Below are 23,367 nucleotides of genomic sequence, written 5' to 3'. Positions count from 1 at the left end.
ATGATTTATATTATGTACATAGCATGTATTTGGTGCACCCATTTTGAATCTCCTCAAATGCTTTAGAAATAGTACCTAAAAATAAATCACGTAAATCATTTTCACCACCAAAAAATATAATAGTATGTTAATTATTATCATATACAAGAAAGAATTTGACATTATTTTTAAAATAAAACACAATGAGATAAAGCTTTTGAAGGGATTTATATATAAAAAAAATTGATTTCAAAACAAGTTGAACCAACGCTGTTTAAATTGATAACGTACAATCGATAAAAATATCCATATAAGACCAGGGAAATAAAGAATTTCATGTTAGAATACATTCAAGTTTGTTTAAAACTAGATATCAAAATGGTACGGGCTAGGAAATACATTTTGGTAAAACCATTTTCTGGTGAACCAAAAAAAAGTGATCTGAAGATAGTTGAAGAAGAATTGCCTCCCCTTAAAGATGGAGGTAAGTTATGACACATTTAAATTAAGCATTAAATTATATCAAAGGTCTAAGGTAACGATTATAAAATTTCAAATTAATATGAATATGCCATTATATCCATAAATGTTTCTATACATATGTATATATAAAGCTAAAATTTTGTTGATTAAATTTATTCAGAGTATTTATGCAAAGCTGTATATTTGAGTGTTGATCCATATATGAGACCTTACATGAAAAGATATCCTGTGGGAACGATGATGATTGGTTCGCAAGTTGCTGAGTAGGTTTCTCTTTAAAACTATAAAATCATTATTTAATTATAAACTAATAATTGTTATATTTTTTTAGGATTGTTGAAAGTAAAAATAAAGATTTCCAAGTTGGAAAGTTTGTAGTTGGTAGTTTCGGATGGAGAGATTATACAATTGGTGATGGAAAATTATCCGAAAATCCTGTCATCGTAAGTCCTCACATTTTACCCGAGCTTGGAGATTTACCTTCTTCTTTAGGGGTTGGAGCTCTAGGTATGCCTGGGTAAGTGGTTATATGCATAGACTTTGTATAATATTTGCAGTATATTTGTAATTTCATTATTATTATTTTATTTAGAAATACTGCGTACTTTGGTTTATTAGACTTATGTCAACCAAAAGCTGGAGAAACAGTTGTTGTAACTGGTGCTGCTGGAGCAGTTGGTTGTCATGTTGGTCAAATTGCTAAAATTAAAGGTAATTTGATAAAGTATTTATTTGTAAATTAATATACATACATATATAAATTAATTAGCCAGCAGTTTGGCTTAATGGTAGCGTATATATTTAGCACCACTGAGGTCGAAGGTTCGAGTCCTCGTCAAACTGCTGGTTAGGTTTGGGGATTTTGTGACTCCAAATCGATCGTTTCTCTATCAGAGTCTGCCAATTTTATCTGATCATGTTGAAACGGTTCCTGAAAATTGGTATTAGATAATTTCCTGTTTTCACAAAATCTGTGTGTATAATTTGTAAAAATTATGCACAGTAATCTGAAATCTATAAATACATATCTCTATGTTATCGTACACTCTTCGTATTGGAACGATCTGTAATGACGAGTGTATATTGATTGTAACAATAAAATAAATAAAATACATACGTAAATAAATAGGTTATTTTAAAACATACTTTCAGGTTGCACGGTTATTGGATTTGCTGGAACGGAAGCAAAATGCAAATGGTTAAAGGATGAAATGGGTTTTGATTACGCTTTCAATTATAAAATTGTTAATGCTGATCGTGCTCTAAGCGAATGTGCTCCAAAGGGAATTGATTGCTATTTTGATAATGTAAGTTTTCTAGCTCCTTACATTTAAATAACATACCTAGTACATTGCTATTGTGTATGAGTTTGTAATGTGTACATATGTACATACATATACACCCATTGTAATAAAATTTCGTAAAAATATGTTTTTGTAAGGTGGGTGGTGAATTAAGTTCAATTATTATAAATAAAATGAACCTTCATGGCAGAATAGCAGTCTGTGGAGCAATTTCTACATATAATGAAGATATTTCTCAACTCCCTAAAGGTCAGATTTTATTATAAATGGTTTAATTTGAATTGCAAGTTTTTGAAGTTATTTTACTTATTGATTTATATTATATTTTTAGTTTCGATACTTCAGCCAACTTTCGTGTTCAAGCAATTGAAAATGGAAGGGTTCATAGTTAACCGATGGAATTCTCGCTGGACTGAAGGTATTAATCAGAATCTGCAGTGGATCAAGGAAGGAAAGCTAAAATACAGGGAAACTGTTACGGATGGATTTGAAAATATGTTCGATGCATTCGTCGGAATGCTTCGGGGTGAAAATGTTGGAAAAGCCATAGTGAAAGCTTAAAATAAAAATGTAAAATTGATGGAATTAAATGTCTAATAAATTAAAATGATGTAACTAGATATTTCATGTTATTATTTCAGTATCACTACCATCCACAATTGTCCTTATTACCAACTAATGTTTATATTATATTAAAATATAATATAAACATTAAGAGTTATTTATATTATAATATAATAGCAAAATTCAAACATAAAATTCAATGATTTAATATTTTTTCTGTAGATATTTTAAAACGCAATCTTATCTTTATTTCAAATGGTCTAAATATAATATGTACAACTAAATGTTTTAGTGAAATGTGATGGGATTGTAATCACATATGTATGTATGTATGTATGCTTGAAATTAAAATTCTGACGAGAAAATATAAAACATGAAAAAGTTTGACTATCATTGTATAAACGATAAGATAAATCGATAAAATATCTCATATAAGATTGTAGAAAAACATAATTCCATATCATAAAACTTTCAGAGTTGTGCAAAAAAGTAACAAAATGGTTCGTGCTAGAAAATACATCATGATAAAACAATTTTCTGGGGAACCAAAAAGGAGTGATCTCCAAATCGTTGAGGAAGAACTACCACAGATTCAAGATGGAGGTAAAAATAAAAATAAATTCAATATGACATTGAATGAAAATTAGCTTGTACATTACATTTTTATTATTTATTTTATATGTTGATCAGTAAAAAATTAAGAAAAAAGATAAGTTTAAAAATTTATTTTATTTAAGAGTATTTATGCAAAGCAAAATATTTGAGCGTTGATCCATACATGAGACCTTACATGTCCCAATATCCTGAAGGAACGATGATGGTTGGTGATCAAGTTGCTGAGTGGGTTTTTTTATGATATTAATAATATCTAATATAATTTGAAATATAATAATACATATTTTGTAGGATTGTTGAGAGTAAAAATAAGAATTTCCCTGTAGGGAAATTTGTGGTGGGATGTTTTGGATGGAGAGATTATACAATTGGTGATGGAAAGGCATTGGAAAATCCCATCACCGTAGATCCATATGTTTTGCTGGACATTGGAACATTGTCTGTGTCTTTGAGTCTCGGTGCTCTCGGTATGCCTGGGTAGGTCTCATATTGTATATTATTTTTAAAGTAAGTTTGGTATATCATCATCAAGTTGGTTTTAGAAATACTGCTTACTTTGGCTTCATAAAGCTATGTAACCCTAAAGCTGGAGAAACAGTTGTAATAACAGGGGCTGCTGGAGGGGTCGGTTCTCATGTAGGCCAGATTGCAAAAATTAAAGGTTATTTGATATGTTTTCGTATATATTTTTTAATTTAAAATGATGAATTGAACTTAAAAATGTAATCATAGGTTGCAGAGTCATCGGATTTGCTGGCTCAGAAATAAAGTGCAAATGGTTGAAGGATAAAATGGGCTTTGACTATGCTTTCAATTATAAAACAGTGAATGCTGATCGTGCTTTAAAAGAGTGTGCTCCAAATGGAGTCGATTGCTATTTTGATAACGTTTGTACATTTATTTATGAGCTTTGAATTACAAATTAATCTTTGGACCTGATACTTGTAGCAAGGATTATGTTATATGCATATTAAAAAAATTCTTAATTTCCCTTATATGTACTTACATAAATTTGAATAGGTAGGTGGTGAATTGAGTTCGATTATTTTTAATAATATGAATCGTTTCGGTAGAATATCAATATGTGGCGCAATGTCGATATTTAATACAGAAAAATATACAATTCCTAATGGTAAGCGATTTGATATTTTGATATTGAATGTGGGTTATGGGCTGATGTACATACAATTATATTTCCAGTAGTATAGTACAGTATAGTACTTTATTAATTTTTTCGATAGTTGTTAAAGTTGATGTGTATCTTAATATTATAAGCTAAATACTTAATACTTATTCAATCGCCCAATAAAAACATAGATAAAGTAAAAATATTTTCCTTCTTGGTCAATACGCTCTTTATATTTATCTATTTCAATAGATAGGTATATATTTTATTTTATTTTTTACATAAATATATACCAGGAAGGCCTGACACGCCCGAAAACGCAAATATCGGAAGGCAAAAATCGAAAATCGAAAGATCTTAAGTCGAAAGATAAAAAAGGGTCTCTCCCCCTCTGTCGAACATACTCACTTAATTTGCGCGAGCAGGATACAACAGGAACAAGAGGAACAGGCTTTTCCTCCCGTATTCTGCGCGCGCACATTAAACAAGGCTGTATGACAAAAAGAGAGATAATTTCGCCGCATGCCACTCATATGTATTATAAATACCAAATGTTTACCATGCACCTTTTTTTTTGATCTTTCGATTTTCGATCTTTGTCTTCCAATATTTGTGTTTTCGGGCGTTTCAAATTCAGGCCCGTGACGGAGACCGCATTTAGATATATTTATTCGTCAAATGCAAAGAAATGCGAGACTCAGAGAATGATAAGTGATAATCAGCTGATGTTTTGAATCCAATTCAAATTGATTAGAGCTATGGTCTGGTAGATAAGAGAAGAGTTTCTGTATTACAATAGCTTCGACCCTTTATCTTGTTTTATTTCTTTTATAGTACATATAACGAGTGTTAGGGCCAAGTATGCATCTTGATAACTGTCAGAATCTTTTAGTCGCAATTATGGCTCTTGATAATATTAGCGTAGGATTTAGTAATATAGGTATCATCTTGACGAATTATTTAATATGGCTCTCACAGTGAAAAGTAAATGGTTTTTTTAAATACAAAATTGAAAATAAAAAAAATGAAATATTTTAACTTCTATTTTAATAATTTCACATTTAGTTATTTGAAGCTTAATTTAATTCCTATAGAGTTTTGATCGCCCTTGTTCATGTCTCGACGTGTAAATATAAAAAAATGACCTTAATAATAATTATAGAACAGACAAAATATGCTGACTTGGACGATAAAGTCGATTCATTCATCGATAGATTTTGAGTTACACTATGAAATTATTGAAAAAAAAAAACTATTTTTTTCGATAAGTGTTCGACCCGGTTGAACTGAAACCAGCTTAACTCCACCTGAAAAAGCTACAAAGTACTAAAGTGAAGTTGAGATAAAATAAATTGAAAAGATGGAGAGCTTAAAGCTGGATAAACTTGTGCAGTACTGAAGGCTAATCATTTGTAATAACGTTGTTCTCTAATTTTGACTATCTGGTAATCTTGAAATAAGACAAGAGATAAGACCAGAAACATACATAGATCTGGGAAGAGAATGAATCTTTTAAATGAAAAACCTGAGACAGATTAATTGATAAGTTTATTTGATTTTAGCACTATAGTATAATAAACACTATGCACATTTAACACAATTTACTAACCACATATACATATGATCCCTTACACCCCGCAAGAATGCTTTGACATATTCAGGTATTGCATTATGTATAAATTTTCACATCCTTGTGAAAAACACCTTCCATATTTTGTCTTTTTAACCCTACTTATAATAAAATTATTCTTATTTCTAGTATGATAGCTATGTACATCACAATTACTTATTGTATTATTATTACAATATATAGGAAATAGTTTATGTAATTTATATACATATAAAATACAACATACATACTCATTTTTAAACTACATATTTCTAATACTCGCCAATTCTAGTTCATCTAACATACTCTTAAATGTATTTGAATTTAATAAATCTCTCGTAGCCCTTACTAGGCTTAAAATTGTAGCATGATATACTAAATGTGGTCGGAGAATAGTAATATACAATAAAATTTTACTGTAAATATTAAAAATTGATAAATGTTTTCGATTAAAAAGTGTTGTTTCGTAGAATTTCAATTTACGTATTGTTTGCTTGCTGAAGGAGTGTGAAGAGAGAATAGGATGTTTTTATTATCTAAAAATAAATAATTTTGTATTAAAATTAACTTTCAGGGTTCACTGAAGCCGAATTATTAAATATCTAATATTTCATAATATACAATATATTGTACATGTACATATATTGGTTATTTGCTTATATTATTATGCATTTATTTTTTAACTATACTCACACCCATGAATGTTTTGATTGAAATAGCTACGACTCCAAATGCTTTCAGATTTATAATTCGTGTGCTTTGAATCATAAAAATCAATAATATGCTATTGAATTCATGGCAGTGAGAATACCACGAACAAAAATATGCAGATTCCACTAATTGTTCACTCTGAAAATTTCAATATATACATATATATATATATATATATATATATATATATATATATATATATATATATATATATATATATATATATATATATATATATATATATATATATATATATATATAAATTATAAACAATTTAACTTGGTTAAAAACTTGAAAACGTGTACATACGTGATATTCGATTTCATTTCCGTGCCAACAAAAAATGAAGAGTTGAAATATCATCGCTGATAAATACAGAAAACTTGCTAAAAAATTAACCATTCCACTGCGTATTGCCTAAAAATATAAAACTATAATTAATCAACGCGTAAAATTCTTATAAATTTAATACTACATACGCACTTCTCCGAGATAAAATGCCGACACGCATATTATAATCAGCGATATTGAAAATTGCACCATTATTACAGATCCGAAACACTCTTCTATTTGTTTGATCATGTGTAAAATTTTCGTGTGACGAATTACTAATAATTTCAATCTGTAAACAACACTATCTGGATATAAAATACTAGGAAAATCTGATGATTTCTCTGCAACATTGTTAGATATGTTTTCAAGCGAATATTTCAGCAGTTCCATTTGACACGCAGCTTTGTTCATCAAACCTGTCACTAGACTATCTTTCATTATATTCAACGATGCAGCTATGATTATAGCCACAGTTTGATGTAGATAAGTCAGCTCATATGCTGGCGATTTTTCAATATCATAAGGATACCTTAAAATCATAAAGAATCGAAATATTATAGTTAATATTAATTTAATAAAGAATAGTATAAACAAAATATACCAAGCGGCAAAAGGTAATTTTTTAGTGTGGGTTATAATCGGACCCAATGCCCACAAACAGTTAACTATATAAGTTATAGAGAAGTAGAAAATAAGGTATTTCACAGCTAAGTTAGAATATCTGTAAAAGGTAAGTATGTGAATACATTTGTCATTCATTCTACAGTTAGTATATGAAATAAAAATTACACACTTTTTAACGATGACTTTTTTTTCTTTCATATCATACTCTTTTATTAGATTGTCACTTAAATTAATAATTTCTTCGATGTTTTTATGTCTGAGTAAAATATTAATCATCTTAAAAGCCTGGCACAAATTAGTGAACAGCAAAAATGCATCGGCTGTCATCAACGGTATGTCACCCCATACTATCCACAGATCGACTATTTGGATTACTATATAAATACCTTAAAAGAGTAAGGATGTCGTACAGATGAATAATTAATTTACTTTATGTAAGAGACAATGATAGTTACCTAATAAGAAAATGAAGACTATTGTTGTATAACAGTAGTATAATTTTAATTTCCAACCGTTTAAGTTAGATGGTGGCCAAAATCCTGTATATGTCAAACATGTTAAACAAAGACTTATCGTCATGATCAACCACAAAAATGAAATATATGTATATATAGTGAAGGCAAGATAGAAGCTTTTGCTAAGATTGATGTGAAATCAACGTGGGAGCGAACTTTTATAGGCTCTGATGTTAAAATATTTAACTTGTTTCTAGATTGCATGTTCATAATTGTATGTTATTATTTCTGAAACGGAAATGTATTATATTTATCATTGTAGTCAATATTTTGCTTATGTATGGGGTAATATCTCATTATAATTTAAAACAGTGAATTTAAGTTTTTCCTACAATTTAGTATTCGATTCATTAATCACATAGCTCACAGTAGTCATTTCAATTGAATTAAATTATTATTTATAATGTTGATAAGTATGTTTTTAAGAATACTGATGGATGATGTTAATGAATTTGGCAAGGGTGAGCGAATAAATATAGGCGTAATTGACTATACGAATCGGCAAAGAGGTGTTTCTGATTTGTGCGAAAACGTTGAAAAATATGGAGGTATTGATTTGTGGCAATGAATTTCATCCTTTTTTAGAATTGGCTATAAGTTAAGAATTGACGATTCACAGTGATTTTAAATATAAAGTCATACATTTTATTGTAGTAAAATTTAATTTTAATTAATGATTATTTTGTTTTGTTTATTTAAAAATTCTTCTTTTTGATTTTTGTTTCAATTATTACATTTTTTGGTTAATTATTATCATTAGTTAATGTTATTTTTTAAAATATATTTTTTCCCATGGTGCTATTACATGTTTACCTAAGGTGAAATCTATGTCCAAAGCATACAATTTATTTTATTTTATTGTTACAATCAATATACACTCGTCATTACAGATCGCTCCAATGCGACGAGTGTACGATAACGGTCAGAAATACAATAATACATATACAATCAGAATACATAGCATATACATAACAATTAATCAGTAAATAAATAATAATCATAGAGACATATATGGATTATTTTTAGATTTTTGTGTACAATTATTATTACAATTTTTATACATACATATAATAAACATGAAATTATAGAGATATCTATAGATTTCAGATTACTGTGCATAATTTTTACAAATTATACACATAGATTTTGTGACAACAGGAAATCATCTAATACCAATTTTCAGGAACCGTTTCAACAATGATCAGATAAAATTGGCAAACTCTGATAGAGAAACGATCGATTTGGAGTCGCAAAGCCCCCAAACCTAACCAGCAGTTTGACGAGGACTCGAACCTTCGACCTCGGTGGTGCTAAATATATACGCTACCATTAAGCCAAAAATATGCTCAAATATGTACTATAGGGTATCAGGACATGTACCGGTCTCCGTGACGAGACAGAATGTTAAATGACAAAAATCGAAAGATCTTAAGTCGAAAGATCAAAAAAAATATTAATGTGCGCGTGCAGAATACGGGAGGAAAAGCATGTTCCTCTTGTTCCTGTTGTATCCTGCTCGCGAAAATTAAGTGAGTATGTACTGTTTATCATGCACCATTTTTTTTGATCTTTCGACTTAAGATCTTTCGATTTTCGATCTTTGCCTTCCGATATTTGCGTTTTCTGTCATTTAACATTCTGTCTCGTCACGTAGACCCCCTCTGGACACATACTCCCCGGACATATACCCCCGGTCAAAACCCCGCTGGACATTAGCCCCCGTGCAATAAACCTGAAAAATAGCCCCCGCAATGGATAAAAATATTTTATAAAAATTTACAGTAGGTATATATAATAAAAAGTAAGTATTAATACTAAGGCTTCCTTCCAATCTCGGGATCCCGGTATTTTCTGTTACCGTGAATGCCGGTGCTGACACTAGTTTGAATACCGGGATTACGGTGCTGGCAAAATTTCTTTAAAAATATTATTTTTTCAAAAATAATAAAGAAAAAACGTAAAACAACATTCTATAATGAACAATGGTGGGGTGAACAATGACAGTCATAGTCCATTTGTTTTCTCTGACCCGTTTTGACGCCGGCTTGCCGTTTCCAAGAAATGGTATAAACAACCTGTATTGTATTGCAGATTTTGTGCTCAACTGCAATGATATTTTTAGCATATTTTGACTGATTCGAACTCAGAATCGATCGCTGATCACGTTTTCATGATCTAGAAAAAATCCCTATCGAACTGAAACTTAGTATCGGTTACTAAAATTCTTATCGATACGACTTAAATTTTTTTCAAATTTTCAAGTTGGCTGGAAATGCTAAAATATGTGTGATTACATAGAAAAAGTCGTGGGTTGGTCACATCTGAATTTTTTTACATAAAATCAATATAATTGCAGTTTTTATATTAGGTGGATTGTTCCGATGAATAATTACTAGACGGTACAAACTATTTGTAAAAAACGAATCAATGAATCAAAGCGATGTTTTTTACTTTATTTAATTACATTTTCGGATGTGTTTTATTTAATCTTAGAAATTTATGGATGCGAACCGAAAATTTAAAGAATGTAGCCAAACTCTCAAAATTAGTACTCCATTATGGGAGTATTTTTTGCGTGAAACATCGGGAGAGTTTGCAAAATGCAATTGAATGGTTTTTTCCTTTTTTTGTTATACATTTGATATCCCAGTGCTAGCACCGGGATCCCGGGATCGGAAATTCCTAGCACCGCAATCCCGGTGCTGAAGAAATCTTCCGGGATTGGAAGCACTAATTAATACTAATTTATTTCAGTCAGAAAAATACAATTCGGATAATACTACAAAAGCACCGACAACTTCATCTATCGTAAAAAATTGGAGAGCTGGTATCATTCGTAATTTTAGTGCAAAATCGGAATTTTCTTGGTAAAGGCGTTGCATCCCATTCTATATAATTTTCGGGTAGATGTTTTGACTTACATAGACGAAAGAAAGGTCATTTAATTTTGCAGTCTAGGAACTTGTAGGACTTTTCTAGGACTTTTCTTTCTAAACTGTGCCAATTCAAAGTCAACTATGATGCCGGTAGGACTCAAATTAGCATTCAATATATTTAATGTCTCGAACAGTTTAATGTAAGTATCCCGTCTATTGTTTTGTAGTAATACAAGGAATGGCTCAGTCATGAATAAGTGCATTAATCGTGTATAGTTGAAAAATAACGCAGGAGCAGTTTCAGCAAGTCCCATCCGAGAACCAGTGTGTTTCAGTCGGAGACTGAAAATTTAAAATTATTAATTATATATTACTATTTTTAAATAATTTTTATCCGTGGCGGGGTTTATTGCTCAGTGGGTTTTTTGAACGGGGGTATGTGTCCTAGAACCGTACTATAGAAGTGGCAATTATTTGGCGAGGAAGCGTTTTAATAATGAAATCAGACAGATTGGCAAAATCTGATAGAAAACGATTGATCTGAAGTCACATACAGATATCCAAGATTAATTAATTGAGCGTAGTAAATTTTTGATCCGATGAGAAGATTTTTTTCAAATAAGTAAAAAATATATGATTTTTAATTCTTCCTTTTCTGGACGATATCCATTTTTGATTTATAAATCATTGCACGAGACCACACTGATTGGTTAATTAAAAATAATGCATTTCTTAAATTTTCGCCTTAATTTTATATTCGAAACTGTTTGGATAGGAAACGACATTGGAAAATTCGCTTTTGTGGGTCAAAATTAATTTCTAAATTAAATATCAGAAAATTGCTGTTTGCTGTGAGATCGCGAGGGCGGCTTTCGCATATATTTACATTCGCGAAATTATTGCCACTACCAATTAATTATTTGCAAATGTATCGAGCGGTGAACGATTGCCGTTATTCAGTTCTCAGAATTTTATTTATTACCGCAAAATAAATTTGATCTGATTTAAAAACGTTTAATAAACTGGTGCATCATATTATTGCATAATTATTATAAACATATTCTTACAAATATGTAGGTGTTATACAATCCTATAAAATCAAAATACATATATAAATTAAAACATCGATCACATGTGTGTTATTTGTATGGAATATTCTTCTAAGAAAAAAATCGCAGCAACAAGGCCAGAAATGCAATAAATTCCGACACTTTAATTGTAACACAGAAGACGGTGTCAATTAGTCATTAAATGAGGTTTTTTATTATTTCAGAAGTTTTAATTTAAGAAAATGAAGTTTGACAACGAATGGCGATTATTTTTTTAATATTTGGTTGATGTGATGCCAAAAACTTTTTTCAGAAAAAATATTATTTATTGTTGTTGACATCAATTTAAAAAAAATGAGCTTTATTTTTAGCAAGTAATATTTTAAATTACGTTTTTGAATTAGAAATACTATTATTATTTAAATGTTTCTCATATCATTCGTGTAAAATTTATAGAGCGTGTCAATGACGCTTTTCCTAGTTAACCCTCAGCCCGTATTTGATGTATATCTTTAGTCGAACAAAAGTGAGCTCGATAGTGTCCCAACAGTTTAATTTATAATTCAACTATGCAATATTATATTATATGAATCATTTTGAATTAATCTAATTCTATGGTTATACAAAGAAACGCCGAATATGTAAGTAAAACTTTAAATAATGAATATATCATCGAATTATTAAACAATGGACGGATTGGTTTAGATTTAGATTTAAGCAAAACAACTTATCGATGATATGGCATATTTCGGTATAATATAATTCGTGTTTAATCGATTCAGCCTATTCATAAGACTTTACACATAAGCGCCTTTCAATGCGATCGTTTCGCATCGTTAAATATTTTGTTTCATAATTATCACTATCGTTTATTTCACTAGAAAATTTAACGAGCGATTTCGTTAAAATATTTAATTTATTTTACGGGGTCAAAACTAAAGTGAGATATGTAGACGTAATTAAAAATATTTAAATTTGTTAATTAGCATTGCGTGCGTCGCGACATTTCCACGCAATTTTCCGGTTTTTTAAGGTTTAAATTTGAAGTGAATATGGTCGTGTGAACTGTTTTTATTTTAAGAGTTGTTTAGTTTTGAGGTATTTAATTTTCTAATCAAATCCAAATAACTAGAAACGATATTTTACGAGTGGGAAATTTAACGAACATCAGTAATAACAAGCCAGTCACAGAATTATGAAAAGTATACGTTAAAGTCCAAGTGTAAATTTGGTTCGTTCTGGTCTGTTATAGTGTGTAACAAATAAAAAGTTGACAAACAAACTAATTAGTTCATACACGAAATATTGGGCAAAAGTTTAAGTATGTATTCTCAATCGTTTGTCCTATCCTCTATGTATATACATATGTATGCTTACACTGGGTTGCAATATTTTAATGATTAGCGAAAACCGAAATAGCAAAGTCGTAATGTGGTTTCCATAAGATTTCCCTTTTAAATGACAGCTAAAAGCTTCATGCGACACCTGGTGATTCTATTTGGAGATAGATTTTGATTGTTAGCTCCTAAACTTAAACTAATAGTTCGTGTATGAACAAACTATGATGTTCATGATCGAACCGGAGTGAACACTTGGACTGTAACATACATGTACATATTATTTGGTCATATTTTTGGTCAAAAGTGTCCCAAGTGTTAGTTTGTTCATACACGAACTATTAGTTTTAGTTTAGGAGCTAATAATTCTTAATTACCGTCATCACCATCAAAACTAGGAATTGCAAAAATACCGGAATTTCCGATATCGGTTTTATCGAAATAAAAAAGAACGATACCGGTATTACCGGTACTTTCGGTATTTTATTTTTTTTGAATAATTTATTTTTAATAAAAATAACACATTGATTCCGATATCTTGAGCACCGCTTGCGTGTTTCAACATGTTTATTGAAAAATACTCCAAACTCAAACATTCAAATACAAGATATTCGGGTACAAAGCTGTAAAGTAGGTACGTCCCAGATATAAAGGATTATAATGTTTCGACAATCTCTAATCAAGACCCAATCTTTGGTATAATATGATTTTCATAAATAGATGGAAATTGGAAATGTTGTTTAATTTAATATGATTTTATTTCGAAATCAATGCAATGTAATGGCTTACTTTGATTTGAATGTACGTGCTTACATTTGAGCCTGGGGATTTTAACCGAGTCTGTCTATGAATAATCTTACACGTTTCAGACAAATATTCTACAACTTTGATATATTATAATATATCGTTCACAGTAGTGTGTGAATAATTTCGGCTAAAGTCCACGAGAAGGTCCTTACGGTGGAATTTTCCTAACTATTTGTCACCGGCGAGGAAACTTCGAAGCATTGTTCATAAATACCGGACAGAGTAAAAGTGTCCCAGTTGATGCACGACCAAACACAAACTAGCGAATTTCTGGAATATACACGCAAATGCAGTAAAAATTTCTACCGAAAGTAGCGCATCCGAGAAGTTTCGAGTAATTCAGCTGAAATATACGACTCTTCCATGGTAGTTTCGTGATGGTCACACAATATTCTTTCTAATGGTTGGCATTCTTATGGCGTGATTATAAGGGCGTCGCGTTACGATCCACCCCCTGTCGCGTTGGGCGTGATTCTTCCTGGTCCGCGGTCGGGTTCAAGCCAAAGTGTGTCTTATCGTCAAATGGTTTTGGGTGTATAGTGGGGTGGTGGGTGGGTGCCCGCCCACTCGTACAAGAAGTGTGTAGAGGTGAACAGCAGCCAGCAACTGTGGCAGTCGGCTTCAGGCCGTACCATCAGCACCATCGCGAGCACCACTGCGATCTCCTCCTCACCCACAACTTCATCCAAAACTCAAGCCCCAGCTCTCATGGCTCAATTATTGAGATTCGACGTGCCAGGACTGACTCCCGAACGCTGACGACTGCTGCCGCCGAAGGTGAGCATTCTTTACTATTTTTCTTCGCGGAAAATTCGGAAAAGTCCTACTAAAAAACCGTTTGAAATTAAAAATCCGCAAAATTTATTTCGATATACATACATATATTATATAATATGTACATTAAAATTTTCATTGAAAATATTTTTCATTATGAAACACTACTGGGGTGGAAATTCTGCCGCTGTGTTTAAACGTATGTGAAAATCTACATATAATCGTATATTAGTTGAGATTTCTTCCAAATACGATTGTACCAATGTTTTTATAATATTGTTTTATTTTTGCTACTAATGATATGTACTCTCACAAATAAATATATATACATATTTAAGTAAAAAATTAAGCGTAGCTTTCAATAAAAAATATTCGTTATTTATATTTAGAAATTTTTATCTACAAAAAAATAAAAGAAGTACAGTTTAAATAAAAAAGTTAAATTCAAAATTCAATTGTTTCAAATAAAATATCGTGTACTTCTAATGATTTGTACCCTCACGAATAAATATATAACATAGTTAAGTCAAAAAGAAAGCGTAGATTTCAATAAAAAATATTCGTTATTTATATTTAGAAATTTTTATCTACAAAAAAATAAAAGAAGTACAGTTTAAATAAAAAAGTTAAATTCAAAATTCAATTGTTTCAAATAAAATATCGTGTACTTCTAATGATTTGTACCCTCACGAATAAATATATAATACATAGTTAAGTCAAAAAATAAGCGTATATTTCAATAAAAATTATTCGTTATTTATATTTAGAAATTTTCATCTACGAAAAATAAAAGAAGTACAGTTTAAATAAAAAAAGTTAAATTCGAATTTCATTTTTTTCTAATAAAATATCGTGTACTTCTAATGATTTGTACCCTCACGAATAAATATATAATACATAGTTAAGTCAAAAAGTAAGCGTATATTTCAATAAAAATTATTCGTTATTTATATTTAGAAATTTTCATCTACGAAAAATAAAAGAAGTACAGTTTAAATAAAAAAAGTTAAATTCGAATTTCATTTTTTTCTAATAAAATATCGTGTACTTCTAATGATTTGTACCCTCATGAATAAATATATAAAACATAGTTAAGTCAAAAAGTAAGCGTATATTTCAATAAAAATTATTCGTTATTTGTATATAGAAATTTTCATCTACGAAAAAATTAACGAAGTACAGTTTAAATAAAAAAAGTTAAATTCGAAATTCAATTGTTTCAAATAAAATATCGTGTACTTCTAATGATTTTAAACCCTCACGAATAAATATATATACATATTTAAGTCAAAAAGTAAGCGTAGATTTCAGTAAAGAATATTCGTTATTTATATTTAGAAATTTTCATCTACGAAAAAATTAACGAAGTACAGTTTAAATAAAAAAAGTTAAATTCGAAATTCAATTGTTTCAAATAAAATATCGTGTACTTCTAATGATTTTAAACCCTCACGAATAAATATATATACATATTTAAGTGAAAAAGTAAGCGTAGATTTCAATAAAAAATATTCGTTATTTACACATGGAAATTTTCATCTACAAAAAAATAAACGAAGTACAGTTTAAATACAGTTCAAATTAAATATTGTTGAATCGTTTTGTACAAATAAAAGAAGTAGAATTTAAATAAAAAAGCTCAATTCAAAATTCAATTATTTCAAATTAAATTGTTTCATTTTTCAATCGTTTTGTACAAATAAAATAAATATGTAGATTAAATCCAATCATGAAATAGCTAAAAATTATTTTTTCGGTACAGTTAACGATTATATGAGCAACAAGTATTCAACGCGTGCTTTATACGGATCGTTCTGTACGAAATTGAACCAAGTCTAAACATATACATATATGTGCATATGCTTGGAAAACCGTCGGAAAAATCAATAAAAAAACACTTTTAATTACACATGTATGCAGGTATGTACATTTATAATTCATGACGGAATTGGTTTACTTTTTTTGTTTATTTGAACATATTAGAAGTTTTTCGCGAACTTAATGAATCACTCCCCTGTGAATTTTTATGATATAATATAATTCCATAATAAACGAAACTTTTGTTTCCAATAAATATCTTATGAAATAATAAAAATGTTTCTACATAAAAAAATATTCACTCTTAGAATAGATACAATACTTGACTCGTTATCTGGGATTGTTTTATATATATTTTTGTATTTTTATGGATTATAATAGTGCAGGTGATAATTAATCCCCGTTATGAAGTTCGTTAAAATTTTCCGCTTCGTATTGGAAATCTGGGCGGCAAATGAAACGTGCATGAGAAAAAAATGCCGATGTCACCGGATATCGTTTGAGAACCATCAAATCCATCACAAATAAAAGCATTCGTTCGTTTCGAATAAATGAATTTCGATAGAGCGCGAACACATTTCCCATTGAAAAAAAACCGCACATTTGTAATGCGAAAGATCACAGATTCGAGAATTGCCTCGTCAATATACATATTGCTACGTGCGTGTTAAATTAACGCTCGAACGACTTTCAATATCCAATATGGCGTTGCAATTGAAATTAATTTCCTATTTGGAGGGGGAAGGAAAAGCCTCGCCGTATCCCCTATTTTTCGTATTCACAAAAAGTGTGGGCCATTTTCTTTTATTTCAAGTTTGGCATGTGTGCCTTTCAATTGAAAATTTAATATCGCTGCCAAATCACATATTCCGTCCCATAATGATATTTTTTGGATATGCTACTTTTATTAAGAGAATTTTCCAGTTAGTCGTATTAAAACGCTTGAACGGAAAAGGTCTTCATATATTCATTGTCATTGAAAATAATCTGATCTTCCATATAAAAAATTTTCCGCTGAACTTTTATGATTTTCCATTTTATGTCTTTTTTATACCCAAAACTGCATCTGGCTTAAAATCAATTAAACATTTTCTACATACATATGTACATATGTACGTAGTTGAAATTATACGTTTGATATATTTTAGTATATGTAGTGTTTGTTACATTGGTCATTGATTTTGTTAAAATATACCTTTTCAGTTGGATCTACATATATTCATTATATGTAGATCTAGCAGTATGGCTCGGTGGTTGCGTTTATGTTTAGCACCGAAAGGTTACCAGTTTTGATTCCGTGCTAATCTTTAATACTGCTGGTCAGACTTAAATATTGTGACTACAAGTCGATCGTTTCTTATCAGAGTTTGCCAATTTATCTGATTCCATTGTTGAAACGGTTCCTCCGTCAAATTGGCAAAAATCATCCTACCCGCTATATCACAAATATCTGAATTTTATTTATGTAAAATGTGTAAAAATGTTTGTACAAGTCTAAATCTCTATTGATTAATTAATTAATTGTTAATTTTGTCATCTTCAGCCTCTCGAAATACAGCGACTTATGTAATAAAAATATTGCAATGTTTATAATTACACTGTTCGACACGAAAAATAGTTCAGAGACGAAATATGATTTTTCTAAGTGGAATTTTAATTTAATTCTCATACAAAGACAATTTAATATACTATCCCTATTAATTCAATTCAGATTCGTGTAAATACGAGTAAATACTAGTACGAGCTTTTAGCTCGCAATTTGACCGATTTAAAATTCAGCACACTTCCAATTAACCATTTTAAACGAAAAAAAAAAATATTGTGGCCAGAACAATATCCCAACAAACTTGTTTCGATAGAAAATAATATAAAATAGTATTAACAGTGGGAAAAAATCCCAAGTGAAAATACGTACTTTTGACTTTTGATTTGAACTGGACGACTATTTAGAGAGATTTGAAAGCTGAAAAGTACTACAAATGAAAGATAAAATACCCGAATATAGATTCCAATATTCATTTTGAACAGGAAATTGACAGATTTTGAGACATCGACCGAACAACACGAAGATATAGAAAAATCGTGCGATTTAAAAAACACATATCTCCGAATCTCGAGCCAATTAACATTTTTTATTACCAGATTCGTGTTCACTGGGCATAGATCTATAAGAAAAGTCATATTTCGTCTCTGAACCAAAAAAAAATCGTCATTTGTCGAAAAGTGTTAATTGTCTTGGAAGACGCATTGGGGTCTATCTGTTAGGCTTTAGGGCTGTAAAATAAAAAAAACCTGGTTTTATTTTAGAAAATTGTGATGAAGTTAGAGGAATACATAGATAATTAATTTTTAAACTATTCATAGTTTAAATTATTGTCAAACCAATATGAAGGATTTGGGAATTAATTTGTAAGGAATGGAGATTTATTATAATTTTCAAAATAACAAATACCAAAAAACGAAGTAGATAGATTTAAATTTATTATAAATTTTACATGTTTTTTGTGCAAATAAGGTTTACAGGGTTATAAGTCATTGTTAATGTGAGTTAGTTACTTTGAAAACGATTCAAACATTACAAGCTTCATTTGTTCCCATTTATTTTTTTATAACTTTTATTTGACCGTTGAAATCGAAGTTCATTGACACGAGAAGAAATTACATATGTTACCAATAAACTTCGTGATAAGACTACAACCTACATAACTTTGTCGCTTAAAAAGTGAGACACGCGCCGACCCTGAATAATTCATCAATAGAGAAAACGCTCCACCGACAAAACAAGACGAGTTCCCGAATAAAAATAACGTTCGAAACTATTTCACAACGGTATTTAAACGTCTATCCCGAAGTTAAGTAGTCCAGGTGGATATTTGCGGTGGGCCAGCGCTGCCCCTTCAGTAACGAGAGTGACCACAGGATCGATGCAAATTTATCTCTATTGGGAAATGTAATTAATTGTCGTGTTTCGCTCGAGTCGAGATTTATTAGCGTCGTTTGGTGCAATTTTGAACGTATCAAGAAGAATGAAAAGCGATTCGATTGAAATCCCTCATGTCCGCTCAAGTGGGAATTAATTCGAATAAGACTTTTGAGCTGTGGAGCGAAAGCAAAGGCATTCGTATGTGTTTGATTGTAATTATATTATATATATTTTTTGTATTATAGCAGGTATGCTCGGAAGCGGCGTCGTTGAACGGGGACACGCCGCCCCCGGGCAGCGCCTCAGCCCCCAGTGAAATGCAACGGGGCGCCCCTGGGGGCAGCGGCGGGTCTACCGCGGAGCCCCGCTCTCCTGATGATGCTCCTACTCCACCTGCAACGGCAACAGCACCAACTGATACGTCTAAAACCAACAAAGAACTGGTAAGTGTGCTTACGTATGTAGTAATTAAGTTCTTCATCCAGGTCCTCCAGAAGGTCATTCTAAAGGCCGGTTTCGTCGACTGCTACTGCGACTGCACCGCATAAATCTTCCATTGACTTAAATAAATCGTTTAATTTAACTTAAATAAATTTAGTATTGGTTACTGAAATTCTTATCGACATGAGGTATTTTTTTTTTTAATTTTCAAGTTAAGCGGAAATGGTACCTTCTCTTATAGGTGTCCTCTTTTTTCTAAGTTTTTGAATTCAATTATCTCCCAAGCCGCTAAGTAAATCGGACTAAATTTTTTTTATATGTGATAGAAATTATAAATTTTATAATCTAATATAATATTTTTTAAATATTTTTACCTGAACAGATGGTAATTTTACTCTAGAGAATCGAAGTTTTTTTGTTTTTCTCAGAAACCTTTTAGTTTCTTCTTCTTCTTGTTAATGCCTTGTCCGCATCCGGACGTTGGCGACTACCTCATCGATTATTTGAAGATATCCGCATCGGTCTTCAGCGGCTCGGAACAGCGCTTCGGCGCTCATATCGGTCATGAGCATGTTTCGAAGCCAAGATAACTTTTTCCTGCCAATCCATTTTTTTCCTTCTATTTTCCCCATGGTTATCAAGCGAAGAAATTCGTATTTTGGACCCCGTATCATGTGTCCGAGGTACTTCATCTTTCTTCGCTTGATGACAGAAACAAGTTCCCTGCCTCTCCCCATCATGCCGAGGACAGCTTCGTTTGATATCTTTTTGGTCCACGGAATCTTTTAGTTTATTGAACTGAAATTTCATATCTAGAAATTTCAGCTTAATACCAAGTTATGTTTAAAATTTGGTAAGCATCCGTCAACCGGAAATGGTAGTTTACTCTTGTTCAATTTTTCTTCCATTATTTTTTTCGACCCCTTAAACATGTGCGCTCTTCACGAAAAAATTCAAGTATAACTCTTGTATTAATGTGATAAAAAAAAACCTTATGGGGGTAAGACCGAATTAGTTCTGAAAAATATTCAAAAACGAAGTGAAAACTATTGATGCAATACCGAGTTGCATGACCGAAGTCGACAGTTTAAAAATTTTAAAAATTATGACCTAGCGTATGAATTTTGTCATTCTTTTCCAAATATACATTATTGCTCTGAGACTTTTCGAAATAAAATGAGTCGTGTAAAATGAAAATAATGTTATTTAGGTATATAAATTAAATTGTTTTCAATTTTTAAATCCTGAAGAAAACTGTATTACTCTAATACATCTAATACAATCGCATTCATCGTGGTTGTGACTTTTTAATACTTTCGATTTCATTACGTTTTTGAAAATTATATTTTCGCAAATAAATTGTGATAGAGAATTTTACTGTTAAATATGTAAATATAGATATATAATATATAATATAAAGTTAAGTGGGGACATGAATTTCTTTTTCAAAGAATTAGATTAAATGGACTTGTTCTCATGTATATATTTTTTCAGTAATTGATAAATTGTAAAAAAAAGTAAATTGTATAAAAGGTACATGTTAAATAACATTTTGAGAAATTTTTTTTTTATTTTTATTCAAAGCCTTTTCTAAATTTAGAAGTTATAAAGTTTCGGCTTTTTTAAACGCTTAAAAAATCCTGGTTACGACCGTACTGAATTGTGCTATTCTATAGTATAGGCGTTGGCTGGATACTCGTCAAATAACAATAGACCTTTCTATTGGTATACAAAGCAAGACAGCAAAAAAGCATGGTTGACAATAGTGAATCATTTTTTGTGCCAAAAGCATCGTTGCCGATCTTTGGTTATTAATATAGTAATATTTACATATATTGTACATGTAAGTAATAACCAGAGATAGGCGCGGAAGCGTGCTTTTTGGACAAAAAATCGGAGTTTTGGGGCTTTTTTCCAGGAAAGAGGGCAAACTACAAAGCTAGAGAGCAAAAAAAAGGTTCACCATAAAAATAGTGCGCAATGGTGAGCAGGGTCGCACCGTAGCTTAGTAATAACTAGAGTACGGACCCAAAACGCGCTGCTCATTGTTCAATTGTAGTAAATGCTTTGTAAAAAAGGTTCGGCAAACCTTAAACAATGCATTTACAACATTTGAACAATGAACGGCACCCTGGTTATTCAGGCTTTAGTAATAACTTATTACTAACATGTACAATATATGTAAATATGTACATATGTACAAACATAGTACAATAGTCGTATAATGCTCATCATAAATAAAAATCAAAAATTGTTTCAACCCTATTTTTTGATGAGATCGACGTGAAGTGAATATCACAAGTTAAACTTGTTCACAGTTTTTGTGTATTTTGTTTAGGTTTCGAGGGTCGTCATCGTATCTTTAACACCGGAAAGACAAAGAGAGACATGGGGGAAGAAAGTGGAATTCCTTTTGGCAGTAATCGGCTTTGCGGTCGATCTCGGCAACGTGTGGAGGTTCCCTTACATCTGCTATCAAAATGGAGGAGGTGAGAGGAAAATCTTCAAAATTTAATAAACGTATGTATGTACATATGCGTATACAAATCAAAATTTCATTTGAGCATGTTTTTCCCTCCTCAGGTGCTTTCCTAATACCGTATTGCATCATGCTGATTTTCGGCGGCTTGCCGCTGTTTTATTTGGAGTTGGCTCTGGGGCAGTTCCATCGTTGCGGTTGTCTCACCATATGGAAGAGGATATGTCCGGCACTCAAAGGTGAGTCTTTCAAAGTTAGAATTAAAGATGCTTCTGGAAAAGTTTCAGACCGCTTTGAGTGGTCTGATGGGGGGGTGAGAGGTAGAGGCTTGGTGGGTGGAGGAGGCATGACCAAGAGAGCAAAGCAAATAAAAATCTAATGGTTGCTATCGGAATCGATTGACGACGGAATTGAAGTCTCGGCCTATGGAGGACGTGTCGCCACGACTTACCCCTCTCCTCTACTTTAGAAATCGTTTCAAATATCAAGTGGTCCCCTCGAATAAAATGTTTACATTGTTCAATGGGTCGTGGTGACATATGGGCGCACTATGATTTTAATATAGTGATTAGAAACTTTGTGGGTTTAAAGACGGAGACTTATCTGGAAAGCTATTTAGTTTTCAATAATTAATCTTTGACTGGTGCCGGCTTAGCGTGCATTCTACCTTAAAGGTAACTGGTTAAGCGTTTATATGTTTATAGGAATGGTCAAATAAACAGGTTCATATTTTATTAAAATAAGTAATGACAGTAGCGGTAAACCGTAGCAATGTCATGAAGAAACATAACAAAAAGGTCGGGAACAATCTTATTTTCAATGCGCCAAACAGTGTTTGGCTGTTCGAGAAGCCCATTGTCCGAGAGAAAACAGCAGGTTGACTCCTCTGTTGCAATGAGTCGATAAAAGTCTCGAAGAAGCATTCTTGGGGAATAATAAAAACCGAATACACTGGCGAGATGTCAGACAAATATTACATATTGTCAAATCCTATTACGGT

At 31.2% G+C, this 23,367-nt stretch overlaps 4 protein-coding genes across 4 annotated transcripts in view; 3 read left to right on the top strand and 1 right to left on the bottom strand.

Moving 5' to 3' along the window:
* The first annotated feature begins 326 nt into the window (after window positions 1-326).
* On the top strand, window positions 327-2,388 carry LOC143914965 (prostaglandin reductase 1-like). Its single transcript, XM_077435406.1, has 7 exons — window positions 327-463; window positions 623-725; window positions 794-979; window positions 1,055-1,173; window positions 1,615-1,769; window positions 1,904-2,015; window positions 2,098-2,388. Exons 1-7 carry the CDS (start codon window positions 358-360, stop codon window positions 2,325-2,327), a joined length of 1,011 nt encoding a protein of 336 aa, XP_077291532.1. The 5' UTR covers window positions 327-357; the 3' UTR covers window positions 2,328-2,388.
* Window positions 2,389-2,798: 410 nt separating this feature from the next.
* Window positions 2,799-4,224, top strand: LOC143914063 (prostaglandin reductase 1-like). The gene is made up of 7 exons (XM_077434154.1): window positions 2,799-2,933; window positions 3,068-3,170; window positions 3,237-3,422; window positions 3,488-3,606; window positions 3,678-3,832; window positions 3,966-4,077; window positions 4,187-4,224. The coding sequence occupies exons 1-7, from the start codon at window positions 2,828-2,830 to the stop codon at window positions 4,222-4,224; spliced, it is 819 nt and encodes a 272-aa protein (XP_077290280.1). The 5' UTR covers window positions 2,799-2,827.
* A 1,377-nt stretch (window positions 4,225-5,601) lies between these two features.
* Window positions 5,602-7,927, bottom strand: LOC143914062 (odorant receptor Or1-like). Its single transcript, XM_077434153.1, has 7 exons — window positions 7,804-7,927; window positions 7,518-7,734; window positions 7,326-7,445; window positions 6,875-7,253; window positions 6,701-6,808; window positions 6,374-6,529; window positions 5,602-6,216 (listed from the first exon to the last, which is right to left on the bottom strand). The coding sequence occupies exons 1-7, from the start codon at window positions 7,925-7,927 to the stop codon at window positions 6,160-6,162; spliced, it is 1,161 nt and encodes a 386-aa protein (XP_077290279.1). The 3' UTR covers window positions 5,602-6,159.
* Window positions 7,928-19,578: 11,651 nt separating this feature from the next.
* The window catches only part of SerT (Serotonin transporter), a 28,845-nt gene continuing 25,056 nt past the window's right edge, over window positions 19,579-23,367 (top strand). Inside the window, exons 1-4 of the mRNA XM_077434152.1 lie at window positions 19,579-19,590; window positions 19,696-19,890; window positions 22,227-22,377; window positions 22,472-22,606. Of these exons, the coding sequence (XP_077290278.1) occupies window positions 19,579-19,590; window positions 19,696-19,890; window positions 22,227-22,377; window positions 22,472-22,606 (493 nt within the window). The remainder of the gene's footprint in view (window positions 19,591-19,695; window positions 19,891-22,226; window positions 22,378-22,471; window positions 22,607-23,367) is intronic.

This window comes from Arctopsyche grandis, chromosome 7, assembly GCF_051622035.1.
Source record: "Arctopsyche grandis isolate Sample6627 chromosome 7, ASM5162203v2, whole genome shotgun sequence".
NCBI lineage: Eukaryota > Metazoa > Arthropoda > Insecta > Trichoptera > Hydropsychidae > Arctopsyche > Arctopsyche grandis.
Note: the sequence above shows the minus strand (reverse complement) of the source record. Positions and strands in the feature narration are given on the sequence as shown.